Source organism: Colius striatus, chromosome 14, assembly GCF_028858725.1.
Source record: "Colius striatus isolate bColStr4 chromosome 14, bColStr4.1.hap1, whole genome shotgun sequence".
NCBI lineage: Eukaryota > Metazoa > Chordata > Aves > Coliiformes > Coliidae > Colius > Colius striatus.
The window spans coordinates 3,289,511-3,315,836 of record NC_084772.1 but is presented as its reverse complement, the minus strand read 5'-3'; the positions used below and the strand labels follow the sequence as shown (position 1 = coordinate 3,315,836).

The 26,326-nt window shown below is 43.6% G+C and overlaps 1 protein-coding gene and 2 non-coding genes across 12 annotated transcripts in view; all 3 read left to right on the top strand.

Annotated features, from left to right (window-relative positions):
• CNOT1 (CCR4-NOT transcription complex subunit 1) overlaps positions 1-26,326 on the top strand; it is a 56,402-nt gene that overhangs the window by 17,939 nt on the left and 12,137 nt on the right. For 4 of the 10 annotated variants that reach the window (XM_062007194.1, XM_062007188.1, XM_062007192.1 and 1 more), the window contains exons 11-34: positions 96-266; positions 598-725; positions 1,623-1,863; positions 3,161-3,280; positions 4,324-4,446; positions 4,678-4,829; positions 9,445-9,595; positions 10,931-11,132; positions 11,498-11,644; positions 12,725-12,849; positions 13,628-13,914; positions 15,201-15,279; positions 16,295-16,525; positions 17,310-17,450; positions 18,543-18,722; positions 19,761-19,877; positions 20,260-20,370; positions 20,934-21,011; positions 21,333-21,510; positions 21,972-22,102; positions 22,628-22,924; positions 24,766-24,906; positions 24,998-25,102; positions 25,688-25,807. In XM_062007194.1, the coding sequence (XP_061863178.1) occupies positions 96-266; positions 598-725; positions 1,623-1,863; positions 3,161-3,280; positions 4,324-4,446; positions 4,678-4,829; positions 9,445-9,595; positions 10,931-11,132; positions 11,498-11,644; positions 12,725-12,849; positions 13,628-13,914; positions 15,201-15,279; positions 16,295-16,525; positions 17,310-17,450; positions 18,543-18,722; positions 19,761-19,877; positions 20,260-20,370; positions 20,934-21,011; positions 21,333-21,510; positions 21,972-22,102; positions 22,628-22,924; positions 24,766-24,906; positions 24,998-25,102; positions 25,688-25,807 (3,756 nt within the window). The remainder of the gene's footprint in view (positions 1-95; positions 267-597; positions 726-1,622; positions 1,864-3,160; positions 3,281-4,323; positions 4,447-4,677; positions 4,830-9,444; positions 9,596-10,930; positions 11,133-11,497; positions 11,645-12,724; positions 12,850-13,627; positions 13,915-15,200; positions 15,280-16,294; positions 16,526-17,309; positions 17,451-18,542; positions 18,723-19,760; positions 19,878-20,259; positions 20,371-20,933; positions 21,012-21,332; positions 21,511-21,971; positions 22,103-22,627; positions 22,925-24,765; positions 24,907-24,997; positions 25,103-25,687; positions 25,808-26,326) is intronic. The other 6 variants (XM_062007197.1, XM_062007191.1, XM_062007195.1 and 3 more) reach the window with 3 other exon arrangements.
• On the top strand, positions 9,919-10,054 carry LOC133626792 (small nucleolar RNA SNORA50). The gene has a single exon (XR_009819769.1). It is a non-coding gene; the product is annotated as a small nucleolar RNA SNORA50 (small nucleolar RNA).
• On the top strand, positions 19,222-19,356 carry LOC133626791 (small nucleolar RNA SNORA46). The gene has a single exon (XR_009819768.1). It is a non-coding gene; the product is annotated as a small nucleolar RNA SNORA46 (small nucleolar RNA).

The following is a 26,326-nucleotide window of genomic DNA, read 5'->3' as shown; positions in this document are numbered from 1 at the left end:
AGCTGGATAAAATACTGATGAAGGAGGTTTCTTACAAACAGTACTGAAGATTGTAGTGTTCAAGGTTAACAACTCCCTTGTTTTTCTGGTTGCAGAATCCTACCCTGGACTTCAAGGTAGTAACTTATGAATTGGACCATCCAGGATTCCAGATCCGTGACAGCAAGGGCCTGCATATTGTAGTGTTTGGCATCCAGAGAGGGCTGGGCATGGAAGTTTTTCCAGTTAATGCCATATACAGACCTTGGAAGCATGCAGAGGGCCAGGTAGGTTTACCAGCATTTCTTTAACAGCACTCGCAAAGCTTCTCAATTTTTTGAATGACAAATGTGGATGAGTAATGTGACCTTTTAGACAAGCCACATTTGAGAACCTGCCTGTAAGACATAGGCATAGATCTGTCAGTGATGTACAGTCTGTTAACTGAATGGTGTCTGCATTGCTTGGGAGGAGATGGCCAGTGCTACGTGTGGAGACACAGTTGGTTTTAGCAGAGTTCTGATGTGTAATGCAGCTTGAATGTAGAACTGTGGCAGTTGATAAAGTGAAAGGAACCCTGAACAGCCAAACTACTTTTCTAATCTCTTTTATTTCCAGCTCTCCTTCATTCAACATTCCCTCATAAACCCTGACATCTTCTGTTTTGCTGACTACCCTTGTCATACTGTAGCCACAGACATCCTGAAAGCACCACCAGAGGATGACAATCGAGAAATTGCTACATGGTAAACCTGCTCTCATCTGCTTGTTATACCTAAAGTGACTTGTGTGGTCAAATTAGTATTGATTCCATGTGTGATGAGTGAAAGTTCTGGTATTATCAGAACTTCTGTTGTACTTCCATAATATCTGAAAGTGCACTGCCAGTTCTGGCTTTTGGTGGAGTCTTCTGGTTGGCTGGAGAATTTTTGCAGATACATTTTGGCAGATGCTGTGAACTGAGAGGAGGGGACAGAGAAGGTATGAATTTAAACCTGTCATTCCCAGGATGACATTAGAGAAACTTGCTCTACTTGTATGAACAAAGTCGTGGGATTGAAATAGTAACTTTATAGAGCTATTACTGAGGAATTGCATAAAGGTGTCTGAGCTAGCCTTTACACCCCTTCTCTTGATATAGCTGTATACCTGATTTTGGGGAAGATATTTGCTTCTGTTTCCATTGAATGGCCCAAAATAAGGAATTGGAGACTGGGGAATACAGGTAAATTGAGGAAGGTGGCAGTGATTACTTGTCTGTAAAGCAGACAAAACAAATAGAACATCTTCACCAAGTTCCACAAGTGGAGACTCGGAGGTGTTTAAAAATGCATTCTATTTCTGGAAGTATGTTCCAGCAAAATAATCCAAGTGACCCACTTCTTAAGCTCTTAAATTGAGTTGAAAAGAGAAAAAACCCACCCAACTCACAAAAAACAGAGGAGCTGCTTTTCATGGTTAGGCATGGTCTTGTAGGGGTAGTTGTATGGGACAAGAGCTGCAATATCAAATGGTTTGCAGTCAGCATTGCTTTATGTCATCTTCCAGTTGTTGCTACAAAGTGCTTGAATCCAGGATCCTGTAAGCAAACTGCTTGCTAACATTGGTGTGAGGTTGTCTGTTTGTTCTTGTTCCTTTGTTAGGAAGAGCCTGGATTTGATTGAGTCTTTGTTACGATTGGCAGAAGTGGGACAGTATGAGCAGGTTAAACAGCTCTTCAGTTTTCCTATCAAGCATTGCCCAGATATGTTGGTATTGGCCTTACTGCAGATCAACACGTCCTGGCATACCTTGCGCCACGAACTCATCTCCACGCTCATGCCAATCTTCCTTGGCAACCACCCCAACTCTGCCATCATTTTGCACTATGCATGGCATGGACAGGTGAGTGTTTTCACTGGAGTGTCTGTCTTTTGTTCATAGAACTGAAATCTTGTTAAATGGGTCGAACAGCTAGAACACCAGTGCTTGTATTGGTTTAGAAACTGGGTGATTTAAAGCCTAAGAGGTATATTATGGGTGGTTATGCAAAGCAATATGAGTTCTCCTCTCCTCACCTTGAAGCAAACTGTTGTGATTTGTTTTTCTTTGGGAAAATCTGTTTGGAACAAAGAAATAATGTTCACTGAGAAAATACTCCCGGGGAAGTGTAGCCCAAAGTGCAGCTTCACCTTTGGTTAAAGCTGAAAGTTAAAAGTTGACCATTTTTGTGTTTTTAAAAACAAAAGAAACCCAAACACCCCCCCCAAAAAGAACACTGAGAACCTCACAAGAGCAGCATCACCACCTCCTCCCAAACTCCCAGCCTCACACCTTTAGAGCACAGAAACTTGATGCAGTTCAAAGGTGAGGAAATGTTAACCAAAATAACCTCCATTGTATTTGCTGAGAGATGGGAGCTGTGCTAGGTGTAAAGAGATTACTTGCAGTACAAGGAGAAGAAACTTAAGGCAGGGGAAGCCTCTGAGGTGAGAGAGGATCTCCATTGAGAAATGCTTTGCCCTATTCAAGTTAAGTAGAGTTAGTACTAAGAAGCTTGACCTGTGAGGTCTTGGTCCACATTCACTGCAAAATGATGGTTATTTGCCAGCTGAAGTGCTATGAGCATTTAGTACTATTCCTGATAAAAGTCTTTAAATGGAGGAATAGGAAAGTAGAATGGAAATGGTGCTCTTTTTGCATAAGGGCTTGAAATTGCAGAGGATGCTGGTTTTCTACAGGGAAAGTTTCAGCACAAAGTACAAAACGATGGCTGCTGTGTAACGTGGTGCTGGTGCCACATTATGAGCATGTTTCACTTCCCCTGAGGAGGGAAACTTTAAGCAAAACCTTTGCTGCCTTCAAAATTTGAGTTGTGTCATAGTTTAGTTTCTGTGTGAACAAAGAGATAGGTACTGCATCTTCCATGTGAAGGTGTGACTGCAGTTTTCACTTCAGAACATGATGGTGACAGGAAAGAGATGGGGATGTAAACACTTAACCCTTCATAGTCATTCCATGCCCTTGAATTTAGCTCCTGAATAGTTCATTATTGCATAAAAAGAGCCCAACTCCAAGGCTAATTTCTGAAGTTAAAGAACTTACATGTTGTACCTTACAGGTAAAATATTCTCCTTATTGTTCACATAGTTGGTCCTTTTCCTAGAGGCATGAAATATAATCCTGACTTAACTGTCCTTAGGGTCAGTCTCCTTCCATTCGCCAGCTTATCATGCATGCCATGGCAGAATGGTACATGAGAGGGGAGCAGTATGACCAGGCCAAACTGTCACGGATTCTTGATGTGGCACAAGACTTGAAGGTGAGTTTTGCAAAACCCTACTGTTATTTTCTGTCTGGTGTCTTCTGCAGGCTTGCTCATCTTTTAACAGAGGCTAAGCTTAACTTAGATGTGACTAATGTAGTAAGGGCTACTTGAAGCATGTTTGAATTCAGTTGTTGCTGCTGCACTGCATCTTAAAGAAGGGGGAGGGGGGGAAACCAAACCACCAAACCCCAACCTATGTTCACATGACTTTGTTGTGGTATCTGACTACAAATGCTTTCTAGCCTGTCCAGTTCTGAACCCAAGACATTTTACAGGGTCTTTGCAGTAGAGTTGGTTATTGTGGCTCAGCTGACAAGTAACTTGGGATGTAATACAACAGAACTGCTTGCTGTGTGAATGAACTGTGAATCTGGGAAGCATTTGAACCATAAGTACTATGGAAATGGAGATATGGAAAGGATCCTTCAGATGTTTGTGTGAAGGTGGCACTGCTAAGGTTAATGGAGCAGGGATTTCTGAAGAATCCTACTACATATCAGTGGTTTTTACACTCCCAAAAGAGACTGAAAGTTGTGACTGACTTCCTTGAGGCTTTTTATTATTCCTTAATGTGAAATAATTGCTTGTCTCAAAGTGCAAGAGCACCAACTGCTGCTTGAAGTCACTTTTGCTATAGCAGTTACTGTGTTCAAACATGACCACTTCTCAAAGCATCCCTGAAGGAGCTGACATGTTAGCAGGGGCTGCTGGACTCTTCTGCTTGATTTTGTTGCAATATCAACTTGTTAGCTCTTTGCTACTTGCTGGTGGATTTTCCTGTAGAGGAATGTTAAACTGTCAGCATAAGGTTGTTCTAGAGAAGGCAGAGTCATGATTTCAAACGAGAGCCCTCATTGTCTCACAAGTGAGCTATAAGTGATGCTGATATTGCCCATCTTGTTGTTGACAAAGAAAGCATAGCAGCATGTGATAGCAAGACTTCTTGCCTAAAAGTTATACAGGGATTAGAGAGAAAAGAAAGGAGAGAAGGGTATCTTTGTGTCTTCACTAGTAGTCTTCTGATTTCTTTTCTTTAGGCCTTGTCAATGCTGCTAAATGGTACTCCATTTGCCTTTGTTATTGACCTTGCTGCACTTGCCTCTCGACGGGAATACCTCAAACTTGACAAATGGCTCACAGATAAAATTCGGGAGCATGGGGTAAAGCAGGATTTTTCTTTTCATTTCTGCATTTTCTCAGTGACTGACTGAAGTCACTTTAACAATTTACAAGTAGCTTTAAAGTTGTGGAAAGTGTCCATGGTCTGATAGCTCAATGTTTTCACTGAACTATTATAGTTTAGTGCAATTCTTTCCACGGTGCAATTGCCAAGTTTGACATTGTGGCTTGGGTGCCATTTGGAAGACTAAGATAACACTTTTTTTCCTCAGGAGCCCTTCATCCAAGCCTGTATGACTTTCTTAAAGAGAAGATGTCCATCTATCCTGGGTGGTCTTGCTCCAGAAAAAGATCAACCTAAAAGTGCTCAACTTCCTCCAGAAACCTTGGCAACTATGTTGGCATGTCTGCAGGCTTGTGCTGGGTAAGGGTTATGTTGCTTACACTGAACGTGTGATGTGTGAACTTGCTGGCTGTGCTGCCACAGGGTCACAGCTGGTTTGGAATTTCCCATGGAGAATGGGGTTAATGGGAGAACATAAGCTTGTGGGGATAGATTCAGCAGTATGTTTAATTTTGCACTGGAACTTCTGCTGTAGGCTGGGTCACAAGAGCTTGAAACTGTTGTCTTTATAACCAAATGGGTGAGATGAGCTTGGTAACTGGGGGATGGCTGGTTGGTCTGATTGCTAATGATTAAGTACAGGGCTTTGATTTGGACAAGAAGGAATACAGACCATAACTACAGAGAGGAACAGCATCTTGGAAAACAGGGACTGTACAAAGGATTTAGTGGTTGTGTTAAGCAAGTGCCTCAGTGGTTACTGCTGTAGAGAAGTAAAGGCTAATGCAATCTTTATGTGTAGGGGGAAAGTGGTAAGTGGCAATTGTGATGTAGCTGAGACAAACTAGACATGTGTAGCTTCTGTTGTCTTTAGTCAGTCTCATAGTGGTCAAAGGATGGAAAATACTAAAAATCTTTTTCAGATCAGATGGTTTAGCTGAAGTCCAGAAGAAAAGAGTGTGGGTCCTAGAGAGCTGCTGCCTCTGCTGGAGAGAGGGGAGGGCTATAGAAAGGCTTGTGGGAACTGAAATTGGACAAATCAGTTTTTTAAATAACTGTCTTCACATCTAGTAAAAATGCCTGAATGTTTTCAAGTATTTGGTGTCACTTCTTAGTGTTATCAGATGCAGATAGTATTTCACTGCAGCACTACTTTGAAGATAAGTAGGGGTAGCATAGTGTGACATAGAAGCCAGAGAGAAAGCTGGAGATGGTGCTAGTTTTGGTGTTCAAGTTTGACACCAAAAGATGCTCAACATGTCCCAGTATGTGTTACCTGATCTGAGCTTGCGTTGTGTCCCTTCACTTGCCAGTGTTGTCTGGAAAGACAGAATTAAAGATGTGCAGGGTGACTCGTGGCTGTCACGTAGATGCTGGGAAATCATTGTCAACAGAGTTGTCATGATGGATGTCTGAATGGGAAGAGAACTCAAGGTAGCTGTAAGGTGTTAGAAAGGCATCTCCTGAGATTTCTGTGGAAGTCTGTGCAATTAAACTTCAAACTGCTGATGACATATTATTTATGAAAGATAATGTTCTGGCATATGTCTTGGACCAAAAAGATGGCTGTTAATTTTCAGCTCTAAGTGTGTCTTCTGAGACTATAGTTGCCAGTTTCTCTTGCATGCTGCCCTGTCCAGAGTTCAGAGGTTTAACAGTTAACTCTAGATTTAACTTGCACCTAGTGTCACTGTGTTTTGAATCTCAATGCATTACCAAGTTTTATTTATTCCATTGATTCCAAGAGCCACTAGTTCTCTACTGGCACAAATTCTCTCAGCTTTTGGTTTCTTTTTATAGCTACTTGTATTCCCTTTTATGCAAGAATGTGACCTACTTGCAGTCACTTTCCGTTAGTTATTCTCTTTGAGCTTTAAAAAGAAAATGCTTGGGTTTCTTTCATGAAACAGTTGCTTTGATTAGCTTAGGTTTCAGTCACAAATGGAAGCAGGTGTTGTAAAGACTAGAAGATTAACGTGGCAGTAAATAGCAAGTATGTCTGAGAGGGTAGTTCTGCTTCACTAGCTGAAGTCTGCCATCTTCTAATCTGTTGATTGAGGAGCCTGCTCTTCAATAAGGTTGTAATTATTTCTTGTCCTGTTTTGTGTTCAGGGAGGCACTTTTCTTAGCCTCCAGAATCCTGCACGTGCTGAGACTCTTTATTTTTGGTACAACTTGTTTACCACTGATGAGCACTGCAGTTGTAGCTTCATCTAGAAATGAGACTACAAGAAGAAATAAGTGTTCCCTTCAGTAGTTTGGGTGTTTCTAACTGAGTGGTTGCAGGCACTGCAGGCTGACCAAGTGTGTGATTATACTGGCTTGTGTTAGGAAAAATCTGGCCAGCAGGACTAGAGCAGTAATTGTCTCTAACTGGTGAGGCTGTAGCTCCAGGGCTGTGCTCAGTGCTGGGCCCCTCACTCGCTGCCACAGGGACACTGAGGGGCTGCAGCGTGGCCAGAGCCGGGCACAGAGCTGGGGAAGGGGCTGGAGCACAAGAGTACTGGGGAGGGGCTGAGGGAATGGGGGTGTTGAGCCTGGAGAAGAGGAGGCTGAGGGGAGCCAGGAGCCCTCTCTGACACTCCCTGACAGGAGGCTGCAGGGAGCTGGGGGTCAGGCTCTGCTCCCCAGTAACAAGTGAAGGGACAAGAGGAAAGGGGCTCAAGTTGCCCCAGGGGAGGTTGAGGTTGGAGCTGAGGCAGAACTGTTTCCCTGAGAGGGGTGTGAGCCCCTGTGCCAGGCTGCCCAGGGAGCTGGGGGAGTGCCCAGCCCTGGAGGGATCCCAGAGCCCTGGGGCTGAGGTGCTGAGGGCTGTGGGTCAGTGCTGGGCTGGGCAGGGTGAGGGGAGGGCTGGGACTGCAGCAGCTTCAAGGTCCCTTCCATCTTAAATGAATCTATGATTCGTATGAGAAATCTTCCTCTCAAAGTGAAAGAATGAACAAGCTGTGAACTTGCTACTCCAGCAACCTGGAGCTTTCCTGCAGTTTTCCTGTAGTTCTCTTCCAGGAATGGCACCAGTTGGGTTAGGTGCCTGAATATGATCATTTTAAGATGCAGTTATCAGGTTGTGCCCACCTACTTCATAGAATTTTGCTCAAATACAGGTGTTTTTGTGAAAGGTTACATTTTTGTACTGTCTGAAAAGATTGTGATGTTTGCATCTTCACACAACAATGTCTTTTAACATGGTGAAGATCAGACTTTGCTTTACTAAAGCATACTGTGGTGTTTAAACATAAAGACTGCAAATTTAACTGCTACAGAAACAAAAGTAAGGGGAGGCAAAAGGTTGAGGGTGGTAACAATGTGTGAACTCAGCTCCTGAGTCTCCAGTCCTGTTCCCTGGTTAGCTGCAGTGCTGGGTGATCTTGGAATGCCTCCTGGGTCCTGTACAGCCTGTTAATTGGTCATAAGGACATTAAGTAGCAGAGACTTTGGATACTGTGGCATTGGGGTGTATGTGGTAGATAGCCTACCATGTGAAATGCTCAGAGCTCAATCTTCAGGTCTGGTTGCACTTTCTCAAAACAGAAATCCCTTGTTTTCTTTGGAAGGTAGATTTCTGGTTGCCTCTTGGTAGGTACATCTAAAGGGGCTTGAAGGATGCATCTAAAGTCTTTAACATTAGGCCCTGGTGAGACCATCTTGAAACACTTTTATCAACTGTTTCACAAGCTAGTTACATGTTTCTTGCCCTGTATGGAGACTTACTCATCCATACTCTCTCCCCAGATTCCCCTTGTATGTCCTGGGTGAGCTTTTACTCACAGTACATCTCAGTGTACTCACAGTGGATCACTGGCTTTGGAGAACAACTGAAGGCCCTTAACTCCAAGTAGCCTGCAATGGGACACTTGCCAAAGCTGAAGGCTGCTCTGCACATTGCTTTTGCTACCTCAGTTGTCAGGATGGTTGCTCTTTTCCCCTCACTCCAACAGCTGTACAGTAAAGGCTACTGACAATTGAGTTAAAATGAGGGATCTCCAACAAGGCTCTTGCAGCAGAGGTGTGCTGGTACAGCTGCCCCGTTACAGGATGCAGTCTGCTGCTGTAGCTGTCCTCACCCAAAGGTAGCACTGAAGCTTAGGAAAGCTGTAAATCATGGGCTGTGTTTTCCAAAATGCAAATGTTACTGTTGTGTTAGTGTGTTTGTGGTTGAGCATGTCAGCAGCAGAGCTGGCTTTCCTCCCAGCTGGAGAACCTGGCAGTCAGATGCAGGATACTTTGGAAAGGTACTGACTGCTTTGATTGTGCAATGACTTCATACTTCAGTTTGAGTTTACTGTTGGCTTTTCATTATCATTTCCTTGAATAGTTAGGTTTCCTGTCTCTGTTTTGGTTTAGTGTTAGTGCATGAAGCATGTCTTTCAGTTTAGAGGCATGATTTTTAGTGAAGCAGGTGGCAGTATTTAACCTCTCATCCTTTTTTGTCTGAGTGAGCAGCGCAAGCTTTAGTCGTGTCTCGTCTCTTCATTGGAGAGACCTTGTGTGTCATGAGATTAGGAATGGGAATAATCATGAATGTCTGAGCCTTGAGAAGCAGATTTGAATGAGGGATTATATCATCAGGTTTTAATTCATGAGGCTCAAATGTATATAGCCCATAACAAGGACAACAGCAGACAAAGACTGTTGTAGATAGTCTGTTCTTCTAGGAGCTGTTGGAGCCATGTAGGTATATATCCTAGCTTTAAGTCCTCACTTGCTGGGATAACTGTAAAGCAGCATTTGAATTACTGAAAGCAAAGGGGTATTCTTAGGAGATAAGTTTTAAACTGTAGTTCTAAAAATGATCTGTTTAAAGATAGCAGTTTCTCTTGGGACTTGCACTAGAGCAAGTTTTACTTCTGCTGGAGTTGTTTTGCAGCATCTGTTTGTGAAATGTGGCTTCAGTTTCTGTAGGAAAACCAAGTTGAGTTAGGGACCTTAGTTCCATGAATGCTCCATGGCTAACTGTTCTACTTTTATGTTGTAGGAGTGTTTCTCAGGAGCTGTCAGAGACCATCCTCACCATGGTGGCCAACTGCAGTAATGTCATGAACAAGGCCAGGCAGCCACCGCCCGGAGTCATGCCGAAAGGCCGCCCGCCCAGCGCCAGCAGCCTAGATGCCATCTCTCCTGTACAGGTACACAAAGAACATGCTGCATTTTTTAAAGTTGGTGTTGGTTTAGTGTTAGTTCTGCTGCACTGTTTGAGTTCTTTGAGCCAGGACTAAATAAAACATCGTCTGGCTTGCTCAGTTTTGTATTTAAGATGTCACTTGCTTGTGACTGCAGAGTGATGCCTGAGAGTTGTGACTGAGAACTGCCTTTCAGTTCAGAGATGTCTGTAAGAAGTAACTGAAGCATAGCAGGATGGGAGCACTGGAGAGAGAGACAGATTTGGTTTAGTTAAAATAACTGAGGGTTTCTTTTGAAGTGCTGAAACTTACTAAGGCTGTTGAGGATTAAGCACTGCCTTTGAACCTGATGTGTCTTGTTTGTAGCTTCACGGGCCAAGCAACAGTACTAGAGCATAAGGACTTGTTATAACTGGGGCTCTTCAGCTCTCAACTGAACTGCTCTTTTAAAAACAAGGTACATATAAGTTACTCCCTGCCACTCACCATCCCTTCCTCTTTGGGAGCAACACATAACAGATTTTGGTTCTAGCAGTTACATTCAATGCGAGATTTTGAGCAGTGACAAGTTTTTCACATTAAATAGTGGCAATTCAGCATTTAAGAATGTCTGAAGCATCTGTAGATTAAAGTAATTTCAGAGAGCAGTTTCCTTGCAAGTTGTTGCTTTATTGAAGTTGCTCATTAGATGTACCAAGTATCCTGACAACCTGCTGCAAATAACTGATGTGAACAAATAGAACAGCAAACGTTAGTCTGCAGTCATGCTGTCTTTTGGGTAGACAACACTGGTTTCTGCTCTTCCTAGTCAGAGGCTCTTAACTTGTTTTGTCAGCTGATATTGTGCCCTCTTTCCTACTCATCACATGGGCCTTAATGCTTTTTATTGAAGACTGCATTCAAGTATTTAGCTGTGAAAAGTTGTCATAGTGGGATCCTTCAGACAGTCAAAAATACTCTGTAAGCTTGGTATGAAATGCGCTTTAAGTTGTGAGGTCCAAGGTGCAAGTGCAGAGTATTAAACTAGTATCAAAATCTATGTGCTGCCTATGAGCATTCCCTGTTGTTACATTGAACCAGAGACTATGGAACAATCAGCCTTTCTGTGAAACTTGTGCCAGAACAGGATTTTGTGGGATTGTAGAAAAAGCAGTGAAATTGCATTCTGTAGACAAATGGTTTTTTGATGTTCTGGATGACTTCAGAATTTGAGGTACCCTTGTACAAGAAGCTGTTATCAGGAATGTTTTTATATGTAGCTGTGATGATACAAAACCTGCCAAAACCCAGCTTGGTTGAGGTTTATGGATATCTGTGTGTAATTTGCCTTTCTTCATTCAGATCGACTCGCTTGCAGGAATGGCGTCTCTTAGTTTAGGTGGCTCAGCTGCTCCTCATACCCAGAGCATGCAAGGCTTCCCTCCAAATCTGGGCTCTGCATTCAGTACTCCTCAGTCACCAGCAAAAGCATTTCCCCCTCTTTCCACCCAAAACCAGACAACGGGTTTCAGTGGCATTGGAGGACTCTCTTCACAGCTTCCAGGTACTGCTACCCGGGTGGAGTGGTTTGGTTTTGACGTGTCAGAGCTAAGACACTGGTCTTGCTATGATTGGAAATACTGGGCAAACAGCTGTGTTGTGTGGGAGGGAACTCTGCCCTTGCTCCTAGGTCACTGCTGAAACAGCACTTAATGTTGCAGCTGCAATAGGTAAACAGTTGTGAGTGTGTCAACAGGTTTTAGCAGCATTATTTTAGGTTGGGACAGAGATGAATTACTGGAGAAAACTTCTTGATATTAGATAGTTAGAAGACTATATAGCTCTGAGTTCTTCAAGTGATGAGTGCTGGGAGTGGTAAGTTGGAGCTGTGGAGGGTGCCACTGAGATGACCAGCTGTTTGCTTTCCAGTAGGTGGTCTTACTACGGGTAGCCTGACTGGCATAGGAACTGGAGCCCTGGGCCTTCCTGCGGTGAACAATGACCCATTCGTGCAAAGGAAGCTGAGCACATCTGGACTGAACCAGCCTACATTCCAGCAGAGTAAGATGAAACCTTGTAAGTGGTAGTGTTGTCTGTGGCTGTGAAGTGTGACTGTGGTCTGCAGTTAATCTGCATTTCCTTCTGTAGGTGGTAAATGTTTAAAATGTGACTTTTGTATTACACCATTAGTCTGAAAAAGGTGCCTCTAAGCTTCTATACTAAAAGCTTGCCAAGTGGCCTTTACTCCTTAAAGAAAAAGCTGTTGGCATAACGTGTTACAGATTTGCATGAAGAGTGTGTATGTGTCCTCTTGTTGTGCTATGTCTTGAACAATGTTGCTCTGCTCTTCACCAATATGTGTGCATCTGCTGAGAGGGTGGGTTTTGTCTTGTTTGTAACAAGGTTAACCAAAGCTACCTGGGGAAGGGCCTTTTGCAGCAGAGAAGGTGAAGCAGTGAATTAGACTGCAACACTGGATGCAAACCAGACTAACAGGAGTTGGTGGGAAGGTGGCTTTTGGAAGGAGTGATTTGGTCCTGAGTACTGAGCTGTTATCCTTTACTCATTCATACCTCTCAAGTATGCTCACAATGAAAGCTTTAAGCAATCAGACTTTGCCTTTAGGAAGCACAGTCATATGCTAAACCTTCCACATAGCTGTTTTTATATGCTTTTGCCATTCCTTTGATAGCTCTGCCCTAAAAGCAAAATTACTCATCTCTACAGACTTCCAATGGAGGTGACTGTGGTGCACATTGGTTTATACTGGGGGGTGTGAACATTCAGTGTATGCTGGCCTGAACGTTTGTGTGAAAGTTTGTCTGCATGTTAGTGTTGTGTAGCATGTTTGTTCTAGTCTGATTTGCATTCCTTTAGCTTAGGTGTCAATTGAGGTTTGCTTGAGATGCAGTGGGTTCCAGGAATACAGCAGTATGAGCTCAGCTCTCTCTCAGGATTTAGTGCTTTTGTGTAAATATAACACTGAAAACAGGTTTTAAAATAACAGTTCCTCTCTTCTGGAAAGATTGGCTACACTGCTTTGCAGGGGAACTAGCAGTTTCTGTCTAGGTGGGTGGAAGCTTTGATAAGGACTAGGTGAAATCCTGACTGCCTGAAGTTGTTCTGAGCATGATGCCTGTTCTCTTTTTTTAACAGCTGACTTATCTCAGGTGTGGCCAGAGGCTAATCAGCACTTTAGCAAAGAAATAGATGATGAGGCAAACAGCTATTTCCAGCGTATTTACAACCATCCACCACATCCAACCATGTCTGTAGATGAGGTGAGTGCCCTTTCTAGCAGTTGCATCACCTGCTGGGAGAGTTGCTATAAACTCAATAGCAGTAATTCCTTCATGCACCAGTCTTGGTGGAACATAATGAAGAGCTAGTGGTAATGCTTGCAGCACTACCTTTTATTCTGGCTTGAAGCTGAGTGTTTCTGAGGTGCCATGCTTTCACAGTGAACTGACAGTGATCAGACTGCTTTGGACTGAAGACTTCCTTAAAATGATGCAAAGTGGGAAGAGATAGATGTGGAGTACAAGGCTAAGTGTTCAAATAATTGCTAAATTGTGCCTTTAAATAGTGTGTGTAGTTACCTGAATGTGTTTGGTGTCAAAGTAGCTAAAAATAACAACATCCAAATACATAAAGATGTCCTGAGTTTTGCCTTCTGAGCTTTGATAGTTATTTTGGTTACTCTCTGGGAGAGTAATTACCAGTGTGACATACTTGCTCTTTGAAGTACTTCAGGTTTAATACATTTGTGTGGTTGTAAGTTAGGGAAGACACTCAACATTAGCTTTCATTTTTGCAGTCACAAAGTTTTATGAGGAGAGAGTAGCTTAAAAGAAAGGACAGAGAATTAGAGTCTGAAAAGGAAGCTTGTAGTGGTTTAGTGTCTACTGGATGAATTGAGGCTTTTCTGGAGGCAGTTACTCTGCAGTCTGGCTTGTGACAGTGCAGTTCACCTCAGGAGCTGCAAGCACTCCTAACCTCAAGCATGAAAAGGCTGAAGTCATGCAAATCCATTGGTAACAACTTTCACTTTCTTTCCAGGTCTTGGAAATGCTGCAAAGGTTTAAAGACTCCAACATCAAACGGGAACGAGAAGTGTTTAACTGCATGCTGAGGAACTTGTTTGAGGAATACCGTTTCTTTCCCCAGTACCCAGATAAAGAGCTGCACATAACAGCCTGCCTCTTTGGTGGGATCATAGAGAAAGGACTGGTTACTTATATGGCATTGGGCCTGGCCCTGCGCTATGTTCTTGAAGCCTTACGAAAGCCTTTTGCATCCAAAATGTACTATTTTGGTATTGCTGCACTAGATAGGTTTAAAAATAGGTGAGTGTGGGTTTTGGTCATACCTAAAACAGTACATGTAATGTTTTGTTAATGGTGAACCTCCTCTCATTGTGCAGTATGAGCTGGCTTGTGTGTGTTAGAAATGTACACGTGGCAACTTCAGAGATACTGACCTGAAACTATGTGCTCATGTGCTAGTTAGAGAGTCACTTCAGATTTGTTTAATCAGAATGTTCAGTGCTCTACCTGTATGAGTGTGGAACAAACTGAGATGCTGAAACTACCTGGTGGACTTAGTTTATAAAAATAAATCAGTCAAGTGCTGCATTAGCTGAACTTGTCAGCTTGTTAGGTGAATGTGGTGACCTACAGGTGATTTCTAGTGGTGTGCTGTTTGCACTGTTTCTTACTGAAAGACTGAGAAGGAACTAAGCTCCATGACTGGCTTTACATAGAAATATCAAAAAGTATTTCCAAAAAAATAAGCTTTCTCAAAGCTTATATGATATTATATGTATTGTAGGTAGAGGAATCTGTCAAGTCAGACTGCCATAGTAGGTAGAATTTGTACTCCCATGGGTAAAGTCTCCATTCTGGAAGCTGCTACTTGAACTTGAAAAGTATTAGCAAGCTTCCTGGAATTATTTAAGAACTATAAGTGTGTGGACTTGTAAGCAAGGAGCACATCTTCCTCTCTCCTTATTCTCTGCTAATAGTTCATCTGCCCTGCAGTATTTCATCTGTAATGAGAGCTGTTGTTCACAGCCTTCAGAGTTGCATAGTGTATCGAATTAGCTGAACAGAATGAATACACTTAAGGCTGACAAGCTTGAGACTTAGCCACCATCTTACTCCTTTTAAGCAGGACCTAAAGGCTTTACTTTCTCTGAGTAGCAGCAGCATCTAGCATTCATGAGTAGAGCTGTAATAATTGATGTGTGTAGGTGAAGCTTCTGCCTTGGGTATTAGAGGCACTCAAGTTTGTTGTTGAAAATGCATTGAGCCAGACCATAAATTACTTAACCCAATATTCTTACTGCAAACACTGAATATAAATGCAGTTGTGTGATGTCAGAAGTATCAAGATGTGGGATAGGATGAGTTGTTGTGAATAAACCTTGTGTTTTGCTGCTAAGTGAATTCAGAATGAGTTTTTTCAACAGAAGTACTTTATAGAAGATGCTTTGTTGATAGCACAGCTGCTGTAAGCAGTCCAGGAGTAGTTCTGTGGTGCAGTATGGGAATGACACACCAGTGTTAAATTTGTAGTTCTCTGTTCTTGCTCTGGGTTTGTGTTTCTGACTAATGCATGTCTTATCTGGCAGATTGAAGGACTATCCCCAGTATTGTCAGCACTTGGCTTCTATTAGTCACTTTATACAGTTCCCGCATCACTTGCAGGAGGTGAGTGTGCATGTTTGTGTTAGCACACAGACTTTCTGTGGTTCTAATGCTTTTTGAGCAAATTCTCATCTTCCTTTAGAAAAATAGTCTGAGCTGTCCCAACTTTAGACAGTGTACCCTCACAGAAAGACATGCCTTTCCTTAAAGGAAATGCTGTGGAATAGAGTAAGCAGGTGAAGGTGATTGTTTGTTTTCTGTTTCTGTAAATCTGAGTTGCTCATGTTGGATAAGTTGCCTCAATATAACTGCATGATCAACCAGAGCTTGTAGCTGTGCACCAAGGCTTTCAAGTGCCTCAGCAGATCCATATTCCAATCCCTTAAGGATTTTGGGTCAGGTTCCACAGGAGGTGGTACTGTGCCAGTCTTATTCAACATATTGATCACTAACCTGAATGAGGGGAGAGTGTACTCTCAGCAACTTTGCTGATGGTACCAAACTGGGAGGAGTGGCTGATACACCAGAGACTCTGCTGCCATTCAGATCAACTGAGAGTTGGGCACAGAGGAACCTCGTGAATGGCTAAATGTATTAGAGTGGGGAAGAGGCTCATTTTCTACTATTCAGCTGCTTTAGAAGATGAAATCTTTAGAAGTTGGACATTTCAGAACTGTGGCTTTGCTTATTTATTGTGAACTTCAGACTTTGCTGTTTCTGTGTACCTGTTGGAGCCCTTCGAAGACTTCTTCCTTGCCTTATAGCCATTTTCTTGATACTTGCTCTAGTATCCTAGGTTTGCATGTTTTGGGTAGTGCTCTGTAAACCTTTAAGGATACCAAGTCCCTTCATGCTTGACCTCAGCCTGTTGAGTTCAGAGCTAGAGCTTGAGGCTCTGCTCCAGTAAGGAAGTAAATAGTGAGAAGATGTGCTGTAAAAGGGTGTTCAGTTGTACCCTGCAGATTCCCTTAGTGGTGTTAGTGTCAGTATTATAAAGATTATTTATATTGCTCATGCTGAAGCTCTAGTTCTGTTGCTGCATGTGACCTCTTATATGTGCTTGTTTACCCTGTTTTAGTACATAGAGTACGGACAGCAATCCAGAGATCCTCCTGTGAAGATGCAGGGCTCAATCACCACCCCTGGAAGTATTGCACTTGCCCAGGCTCAGGCCCAGGCCCAAGTTCCAGCAAAAGCTCCTCTTGCTGGCCAGGTCAGCACTATAGTAACCACCTCAACCACCACCACTGTTGCAAAAACCATTACAATCACACGACCAACTGGAGTCAGCTTCAAGAAAGATGTGCCGGTAAGTGCTCTGCCACCCAGGGCCCTCCCTGGAGAAGCAAATCAGGTCTGGGTACAGACAAATTGTGGTGGCCATGAAGGCCAAGGACATCCTGGCTTGTATTAGAAATAGTGTGACCAGCAAGATCAAGGCAGTGATTATGGCCCAATACTCTGCACTGGTGAGGCTGCAGCTCCAGGGCTGTGTCAGTGCTGGGCCCCTCACTCACTGCCAGAGGGGCACTGAGGGGCTGCAGCGTGGCCAGAGCCAGGCACAGAGCTGGGGAAGGGGCTGGAGCACAAGGGGACTGGGGAGGGGCTGAGGGAATGGGGGTGTTGAGCCTGGAGAAGAGGAGGCTGAGAGGAGACAGAAGCACTCTCTGCAGCTCCCTGACAGGAGACAGCAGTGAGAGGGTTGTCAGTCTCTTCTCCCAAGTCACAAGCAACAGGACAAGACTCACTGCTGTAGGAATTACTGCTTATTGTTGCACTGTGATTCTCTCCAGACTGACAGTGTATGCAGGTTGTTCAGCCTAGTGGGTGCCATTGCAATGGCACCTTTTACATATGAATGCAAATGCTGGAAGCTTTTTGTACAGCAACATTCTACTGAGTATTGATCATCATTTATAGAGTAAAAAAAAGAAATCCCTGGCTTCATTAGAGTGCTGCTGAAAACGAATCTGAGACAGTAGGTGCCAGCTGGTAAAGCTTAATGGGTTTTTTACTTGACAGAACAGAGCAAAAGTTTCTTTTGATGTTGCCTCTAGGTATTGTCTGTTGTTAATTTCTTGTTTTCCTTCCAGCCCTCCATTAATACCACCAACATTGATACGCTGTTAGTAGCAACAGATCAAACTGAGAGAATTGTGGAACCTCCAGAGAACGTCCAGGAAAAAATTGCTTTCATCTTCAATAATCTGTCTCAGTCAAATATGACACAGAAGGCAAGTATGGAAGAACACTAGTAAAATTCATTACTGTTTGAATATTTCTAGAAATCATAGAATCACAGAATGGTGGGGGTTGGAAGGGACCTTTAGACATCATCTAGTTCATCCCCCTGCAGAAGCAGGTTCACCTAGATCAGATCCATTCTGAAGTGATGGGTAGTGATGCTTCTGCAGAAGTCCTTGTAAGAGATTATGGGAAAGCACACTTTGAAGAAATAATAGTTTTCAGCACTTCCTACATGAACTTCTTTGTAGACACAATTTTTCAGGGAAAGGAGAGGCAGGTGAAAGCGAGCTGTTCTTCATCTTGCTTTCTCCTACAAGTTTCCTTATTTCCCTGTAGCCAAAGCCTTTGTACTGAAGTGGTGTGTATCTGTAATGCTTTGTTATGAGGAAAGCATTGCTGGTAGGTACCTGGAGTAACTGCTGGGTAGTCCTCTCTGATGTTGTCACTCGAAAGGACTGAAAAAGACGTTTCTGGGGGGGAAAAAAATACAAGGTTGAACCACCATTCACCTCATTTATTTTGCACTTCTCCGGTAAAAAGCTGAGAAGTGGGGAAGAGTTAAACTGTTTTGCCTTGCTGATGTTATTGTACAGTCCTTGCTGATTGCCCAGGTCTTTGGATAGTGTCAGGAGGCTGGAGCCAGGCTGTTCTCAGTGATTACCAGCAGCAGGACAAGGGGCAATGGGTACAAGCTGAAACAGAAGGTTTCTAAGAAACAAAGCAAAACCTCTTCCTTGTTGAGGTGAGGGAGCACTGGATTTGCCCAGATGGACTGTGGAGTCTCCTCCTCTGGAGACATTCCAAACCCACCTGGATGAGTTCCTATGTGACCTACTCTAGGTGGTGCTGCTCTGGCAGGGGGATTGGGCTGGATGAGCTTTGCAAGTCCCTTCTGACCCTTAAGGTTCTGTGATTCTCTGACACTGATTTCAAAGCTTATTTAAAGAAAAACCAAAACCCAAGCCCTAGCCTTAGTGTTAACAGCAACTGGGTGACCACAAGGGTGTGTTAGAGCTCACCCAGGTGCTTTTAGTCATCTCATACCTTTGTGACATGTTTTTCCTTTGATATGGAGCCAGGTTGAAGAATTGAAAGAAACAGTGAAAGAAGAGTTCATGCCTTGGGTATCACAGTATCTTGTCATGAAGAGAGTCAGTATTGAGCCTAATTTTCACAGCTTATATTCCAACTTCCTTGACACACTGAAGAATCCAGAATTTAATAAAATGGTTCTCAATGAAACCTACAGAAATATCAAGGTGAGTAGTGCATTTTGGTTATACTTAGGTACATGTAAAGATGGACAAGTGTTCTCAGGCTGTTCACATGCTACGTTGCCCATCTTCAAATACATATCATTCCAAAATGTACCTGCTGGCTTACACTGAAGTAGCAGGTTACCTCCATGGATACAAGGTTCCTCTGTTTTCAGTCAGGAAAGCACCAAGGACTTAATTCTGATGGAATGAGGGGGCAAATCTGTATTTGAGTTATTTTATGTGAGTGCACTCTAAATTAGTGTGAGGTTTGCAAATTATAACCTAGGAGGAACTTGCTTATGGTCTGCTTTTGTGTGGAGATAGTCTAAAGATCAGCAAACCACTCTGCACTTTGGACAAAGAAAAATAAAGGGGAAGGGGAGGATTTTAGAAAGTGGGGGTGTAACAACCACAGTGTGCTAGAGGGCTAAGATAACAGGAGGGGAGGGAGAAGCAGTAACCCATGAGAGATGAGTGACTGAAACAAGGTTGTCAAGCAAGCACTATTTTTAAACCTATTGGTGGAATTGACCACCGTGGGTTACGCTGTAGTGCAAAAGAACCTCCTGGCTCTTCAGAGAATAGCTGGCCTTGCTGTGTTTGGCTCATGCTCCTCTGAAGCTAAGGAACACAACTAACAGCAGAGTACCTATGACATGATTGAAGTCTTGAAATAAGAATGAAATGATTTCCCAAGAGGTGCAAACTGTAGCTTTCAGGTCTGTGATGCAGCAGAAAGAAAAGGAAGCCTCACCTTCACGAGTTACACCTTCCTAAGCAAGTAGTTGTAACAGTCTTAACAGAGTCAATGGTGAGGTCTGGGAAAGTGTAATCCCCTTCTCGAAAGAAAGGAATTTACAGGGCACATTCATGGGGTGCTGCCTTGAAGTGAAGGCTGCTTTTGAGGATCTTTGTAGGATCCTGAAGCTCAGAACTTCATATTCTGAAACTCTCCATCTTAAGTCAGATCAGCTGTTGGATTTGGTCTTGAGTGTGATTATCTTCCAGTTATTGCTTGAGTTGGGTTTTTCTTATTAGGTGCTACTGACTTCAGATAAAGCTGCAGCCAACTTCTCAGACCGTTCCTTGTTGAAGAACCTTGGTCACTGGTTGGGAATGATTACACTGGCTAAAAATAAGCCCATCTTGCATACGGTGAGCTTCAGTCTTTGCAGGTTTGTTTGGCATGAGTTGGCACACTGTTAATGCTGTAACAGAGGCTGTTTGGGAAGCTTTATTGCCTTACAAGTACCTATTTTTTGTGTGTGCTAAGTACAAAACATGATTCCAGTAGTGCTGGAGACTTACAAATGTTTTTTATATCAGAAAAATGAGTAGTTCAGTTCTTGTCCAAATGAATCCTCTGTGAAAATGTGTATCTTTGCTCAAGAAGTAGCCACTGCTTGGCAGTCTGTGAAATTCAAGGACTGTCTTGACTCAACCTGAAGGAGCATGTAAGTGTAAGTGGGATTTTTGCAGCGTGCTTGTTGTTTTTTCCACCCTCTTCCCCTTCTCAGTTGTTGCTGGTGTTTTTCAGGACCTGGATGTGAAATCGCTGCTATTGGAAGCCTACGTTAAGGGACAGCAGGAATTGCTTTATGTGGTGCCATTTGTTGCCAAAGTCTTAGAATCCAGCGTCAGGAGTGTGGTAAGTGACACTGTGAGAAGAGCTCCTTACTTTCTGCAGCACTTCTTTTGCCACTTGAGCAATAACTCCATCAGCACAAAGCAAAAACTGATTGAATTTCATGTAGAAAAGGCACATCAGGGCTTATGATGAAGGGGCTCTGTTTTGAGAGAAAGTGATCTGTGCATTTTTGCAGTTAGAAAGGTGATGGGTGGTAGCTGAACTGCACCATGGTATCCCTGAACAGAACTCTGTTGAAAAGTGGAAGGATGCCCCTGAAGGGCTTCTGTGACCTATTTTTTCCAGTTCCTCACACCCCCCTTTGACCCTGATAAGCTTTTGTAAGTTCTGCATCACCCAGAACTGACCTCTCAAAAGTACTAAGTCATTGTGTTTCCAGTTTAATGTTCAACTAGCTTCCTAATCTTGTTCCAGTCAAACAGAATGCTACATTCAATCCTACTTGCAGCTGTACAAACTTTTCCAAAGCTGTATGCACACACAACTCCTCATGTTACAAAAAGGCCAATGGTAAGTTACACAGAGGATTCAAGAAGTTTATGTAATGCTGTTCTTTCTTGTAGGTCTTCAGGCCTCCAAATCCGTGGACAATGGCCATTATGAATGTTTTAGCTGAGCTGCATCAAGAACATGACCTAAAAGTAAGCTTCTGTTTTTCTTTTCTATACCTATTGAGTGTGGTATTTTCTTGACAATACCAGTCAAGAGGATGCTGTGAAAGGACCAAGTTTCACTTCTCAGTGCTTTAGAGCAGGGAGAATTGGGAATTGCCTCATTTGTTAGAGTGTGGATGAAGCTCTTCTGCTGTGAGGTCAGCCTACCAGATATTTGTATAGTCCTCAGTCACTGTTCAGGTCACTAGAAGGCATGGGGTTAGGATGGGAAGCTTGGGAGTCAAGTGGCCTGGTAAACGTTTCGGGTGTTTTCTTTGTGACATAACCTAAACTAGAATTGTTGTGCAGTTGAATCTGAAGTTTGAGATTGAGGTGCTCTGCAAGAACCTTGCACTAGACATCAATGAGCTGAAACCTGGAAGTCTCCTGAAAGATAAGGATCGCCTGAAAAATCTGGATGAGCAGTTATCTGCTCCAAAGAAGGATGTGAAGCAGCCAGAAGAGCTCCCACCCATCACAACAACTAGTAAGTGCCTTTCATCTAGAATCCAGAACCACACTATAGAAGTTCAAGTAAGGCAGGTTATGCTATTGAGCAGAAAAATGTGAAGTGACATACTGTAACATTGCTGAATGCTTGGAGAGTTTTGTAGTAGCAGTAAGTGTAAAGAGTTTGGAGCCAGGGAAGAAATGGAAGTCATCCTGAGGACTAATTCCACATAGGCTCTGGTAGCTGCTACTCAGAAGGGATGTCAGGGGCTGAACTGTGTCACAACCAACAGCTCTGTTGGTGCACAGAGAATAGTTTGGTTCTGATCTGGGGAAATGGAGAATAAAAATTGCCTGATGAATTTAAGAGGCTTCATGATCAAACTGCAAAACTTTTGTTGTTTGGTCAGTTGCTGTTTTCAATGAGAGTTGAATGCTTCCATTGTAAACATTTGCTTTTCAGCAGTGGTTCACTACAAACATTCTTGTATTCTACAGCTGCTTCTACAACTCCAGCTACCAGCACCACGTGTACAGCCACAGTTCCTCCACAGCCCCAGTACAGTTATCATGACATCAACGTCTATTCTCTGGGAGGGCTGGCTCCACATATTACCTTAAACCCTACGGTAAGTTTGGGAGCTAATGTAGTTCACTCAAACAGTTCTTACCACTGGTGGTGTCACAGATCACAGCTGCTGGGAGCAGACTTTGTAAGCTCAAGTTATTGGAGAGTCACTTCTCAAAAGTAATGGGGAGGATGAGCACTAACAAGCTACCAAATGGAAAACTGTAGGGGTGGTTAGTAGTTGCATTAACAGTCTTAGATGATCGAGTGATCTTTCACTATGACATTAGTATCCAATTGATTTGTGTCAGTTGGGATAGTTGTCAACAGGACTTGAGCTCAGCAGATTAGCTCTGAAGTTCATCTTTGCCTTGTGCTCAGCTGAAGCTTTGGAAGTAAAACGATTCCAGCTTTAGAACAATGAGCCATGGGGATAGCTTGATAGCTGCCTCTGGAACACAGGAGTGCTGTGCTGGGGGCAAAGCAGGGCGGTCAGCTTCAGAGCTGTTGGGAAGCTGTCAGCAGCCAGGGCAGACGGGTTGCTGGTCGACTCGCTTCTCACTCGGCTGCCGCAACGGCGCGGCAGATCCCGCTGTTCCAGGCGCACCCGCAGCTGAAGCAGTGCGTGCGGCAGGCCATCGAGCGCGCCGTGCAGGAGCTGGTGCACCCCGTGGTGGATCGCTCCATCAAGATCGCCATGACCACCTGCGAGCAGATCGTCAGGAAGGACTTCGCGCTGGATTCCGAGGAGTCGCGGATGCGCGTGGCCGCGCACCACATGATGCGGAACCTGACTGCCGGCATGGCCATGATCACCTGCAGGGAGCCTCTGCTCATGAGCATAGCTACCAACCTGAAAAACAGTTTTGCTACTGCACTGAGGGTAAGAGACCCGTCGTCGGCTCGGTGCTGTGGATATCCAGCATCAGCAGATCCATTCTCTGCACTGTCAGTTTGGTGATTAATGTGGCTTAACACACAAAGCTTGAGGTGAACACAAGCTGTGATGTGGTTGTAAAACACATACTCAAGAAAAGCTACTGACACAGCTTGCCCTTGACTAAACTAACTGAGCAAAGAGTAGCTGCTACACAGAATATTTACTGTGCTCAGCATCAGCAGCAGGTGTGAGAGCATAAGGATCTCGGGTCAAGACATAGCTGTCCTTTCAGGGACTGAGAAAGACAAAAGGGAAAGGACTGCCTACCTCTTGCTTAAGGGCCTGTCACTACTTCCCACCTGATAGGGAGTGACTGTGCAAAGGTCTTTTTGTGATGAGGTTTCTCTCTTGCATGGGAATTGGCTGGAGAGGGCAGGATTTAATGGTCTGAGGGCAGCACAAAATGTTAGTAAGGATTGCATCTGCAGCTATGGGATGGGATAATGCCTGGTGTAACTCCCAGGCCTCAAACACTCTTGACCCTTTATGTACAGAACTTAAGTAGCTCAGTTGCTGAGCTGGAGATCGGGAAGAGCATACTTACAAATCCTTTCCATCCATCTTAAACATAAGGATGGGAGTAAACAGATTGGGATTGTTTTGTTAACATGTGAGCTGAGTGACCACTGTTAGCACCTACGCTAATTACAGTTCAGTTTGAGTGTCTGTAAGAGCAAGCACAATTGTCCTCTGTCTGTTAAGAGGGACACAAATACTCCTGTGCTATGCAGTGGTTCATCAGGTAGGACTACAGTTCAGGTAAGGAGGTGGCTGGATAAATGCTGGTTGTTTCTTGGGTGGCATGAGAAGCTAGAGATGTGGCACTTGAGTTGCAGAGGCTGAGTGAACACAGACTGGTGTCACAACTCCACGTATCTGCCAGGCATTGTGTGTGTAAGCAAAAGTGCTTCACCTTGTGTGGAAGCCTCAGAGCTGTGTCTTGTGGTGCTTGCATAGTGTCATAAACACTGGGGAAAATGTAACATAGTAATCAAGGGATTTTCATCCCTGAAAACATAGGGCATTGCCTGGTTGTAATTGACTGGTTGTAATCCAAGGAAGTTTTCTTAAGGGGTAATTACAAAAAACATTGTGTTGCAGAAGTGCCCAATCTAAAAACTCACATCTGGCTTATTGTGTAAAGTGTGTTGACAAGTAAGAGTTCCTTTCCTTTGAGAGAAGGGCTGTAGCTCTCAGGAGTTAATGAAAGAGTGGTACATTGTAATAGACAGGAAAGCCAAGTAGATTGGACCATTTGCCTTTATGTATGTATTGCATTTCCAGTGGGAGGTGCTGCTTTGCACTCTGGAAAATAAGTTCATCTGTTCAGGGTTGTCTTACAGCAGACTCCAAGAAGCAAAGAGGAAAATGTGTGTCAGAAATAGAACTCACTTAAAGGCTGGGGGCTTCTGATTACAGCCTGGGAAGTGGGGAAATTTTGAGGCTGTGATACAAAGCTTGCTTTCCCTGCATTAGCATTTGTTGTATGTGCATTAGTCTAAAGCAACAGTCCTTTATTTCTATGCCCTGGAGATAGGTTGGTGGAGAAGCTGGAGAACCTCCTGCTGTTTTGTTCCTTGTTGAAAGCCTTTACTGTCAAAGTTGACTCCATGTTTTATTCAAAGCTAGGCAAAAGTAAATTGATGATTGTACATCCCATGCAAAGAGAGTGCATTCCTAAGAGCATATCTGCTTGCTGCTGGTGTCCTGGATAGGAACTAGTGCTGATTTTAAGGCTACAGGGAGAGTTTACAGCCTTCACTGATGATTGTGGTTTTCAATAGGCAGCCTCCCCACAGCAGAGGGACATGATGGAGCAGGCAGCTGCCCAGCTAGCACAGGATAACTGTGAGCTCGCTTGCTGCTTTATCCAGAAGACAGCTGTGGAAAAGGCAGGCCCCGAGATGGACAAGAGGCTAGCAACTGTAAGTATGGTACTGCTGTCTTTCCTGTGTGCTCCTATCCATCCAGATTCAGTGTCTAAGATTCAAGATGGTGTTTGGGTTTTCTCCCCAGGAGTTTGAGCTCAGAAAACATGCCAGACAAGAGGGTCGTCGCTACTGTGATCCTGTTGTGCTGACGTACCAGGCTGAGCGGATGCCAGAACAGATCAGGCTAAAGGTGAGGATAGTAACTGGGCTGTCTTGGGTGCTGCTCACCTGCCTGTCCTGTGAGTGGCCCAACTTCAGTTGAGCAGTCCTGGGTATTGTTAGTCTTGTCTAAAAGTGCAACTGCTGCTGGCTTGATTAGTCATGGAAATGCATGAGTATGGTGCTGCAAACTGAGTGTTCATGTAGTTTTCCCCAGTTCCTTGAAGACGCAAGAAGTCCTGTCTCTTGTGTGCTGTTGCTGTCACTGACAGGTGACTAGCCTGTTTCATTGCCATCTCCTTTGTATTTTCATTCCCTTAAAGGACATACCTTGTGCTCTCAGCAGAGCATTTCTCCTGGATGTCAGGCATACATGGAGCCACTATTCAGTTACTCCTGATTCTGAGAATGTGAGTTGCAGTTGTAGAGCAAAATCTTCCTGTTAGGAGATGTGGCAGGAGAGACAGAACCTTAGTGCAGAGCAGCAGAATCCTTCTCCTTGATGTCTAGGCCACTCTGTTTAAGAATGTGACTGACCTTTTACACAAACTGCCCTCATTCCTCACTGCCACAGTGCTCAACAAGAAACTCAGTGCCTGTTCTTTTCCTTACAAAGGTTGGAGGTGTGGACCCGAAACAGCTGGCTGTTTATGAAGAGTTTGCACGCAATGTCCCTGGCTTCTTGCCTACCAACGATTTAACTCAGCCTACAGGATTCTTGGCTCAGCCTATGAAGGTAGAGACTTTGAAATGAATCAGCTTCATACTGTAGTTCTGCTTGGGTGAATGTTGCAGAACCAATGTCCTTTACTAGGAGACTACTAAGAATCAGGCATTTGTTTTACTTGGTAATAGTGGTTGAACACTGCACTTGATTTCATGTCAGACTGGCAACATGAAACTTAAATCCAGTCTTGGGGCTTTCTAACCCAAATTAGGACAAGATTTGCAAGTTATGATTGTCACATGTAGCTTTAGCAGCAGTGAAACATCAAAATTCCAGGTTACTTTTGTGGGAAGGTCATGGAAGGGGAGCATGGGTTTTGAGACAATGAACAGATTTTGTATGCATGCCTGGTCTTAAGGACTGCTGGAATTCTTTGGAAGTTACTTCCCCAGCCTAATTTGCTCATAGTTGTATATTTGAAGTACTGTAACAAAGCACAGTAGACCTTGCAGAGGTCTAAATTCTGGATGTATTATACTGGACAATAAGTATTTGAGTTTCACAAATACAATCCTTGCAAAAATCACT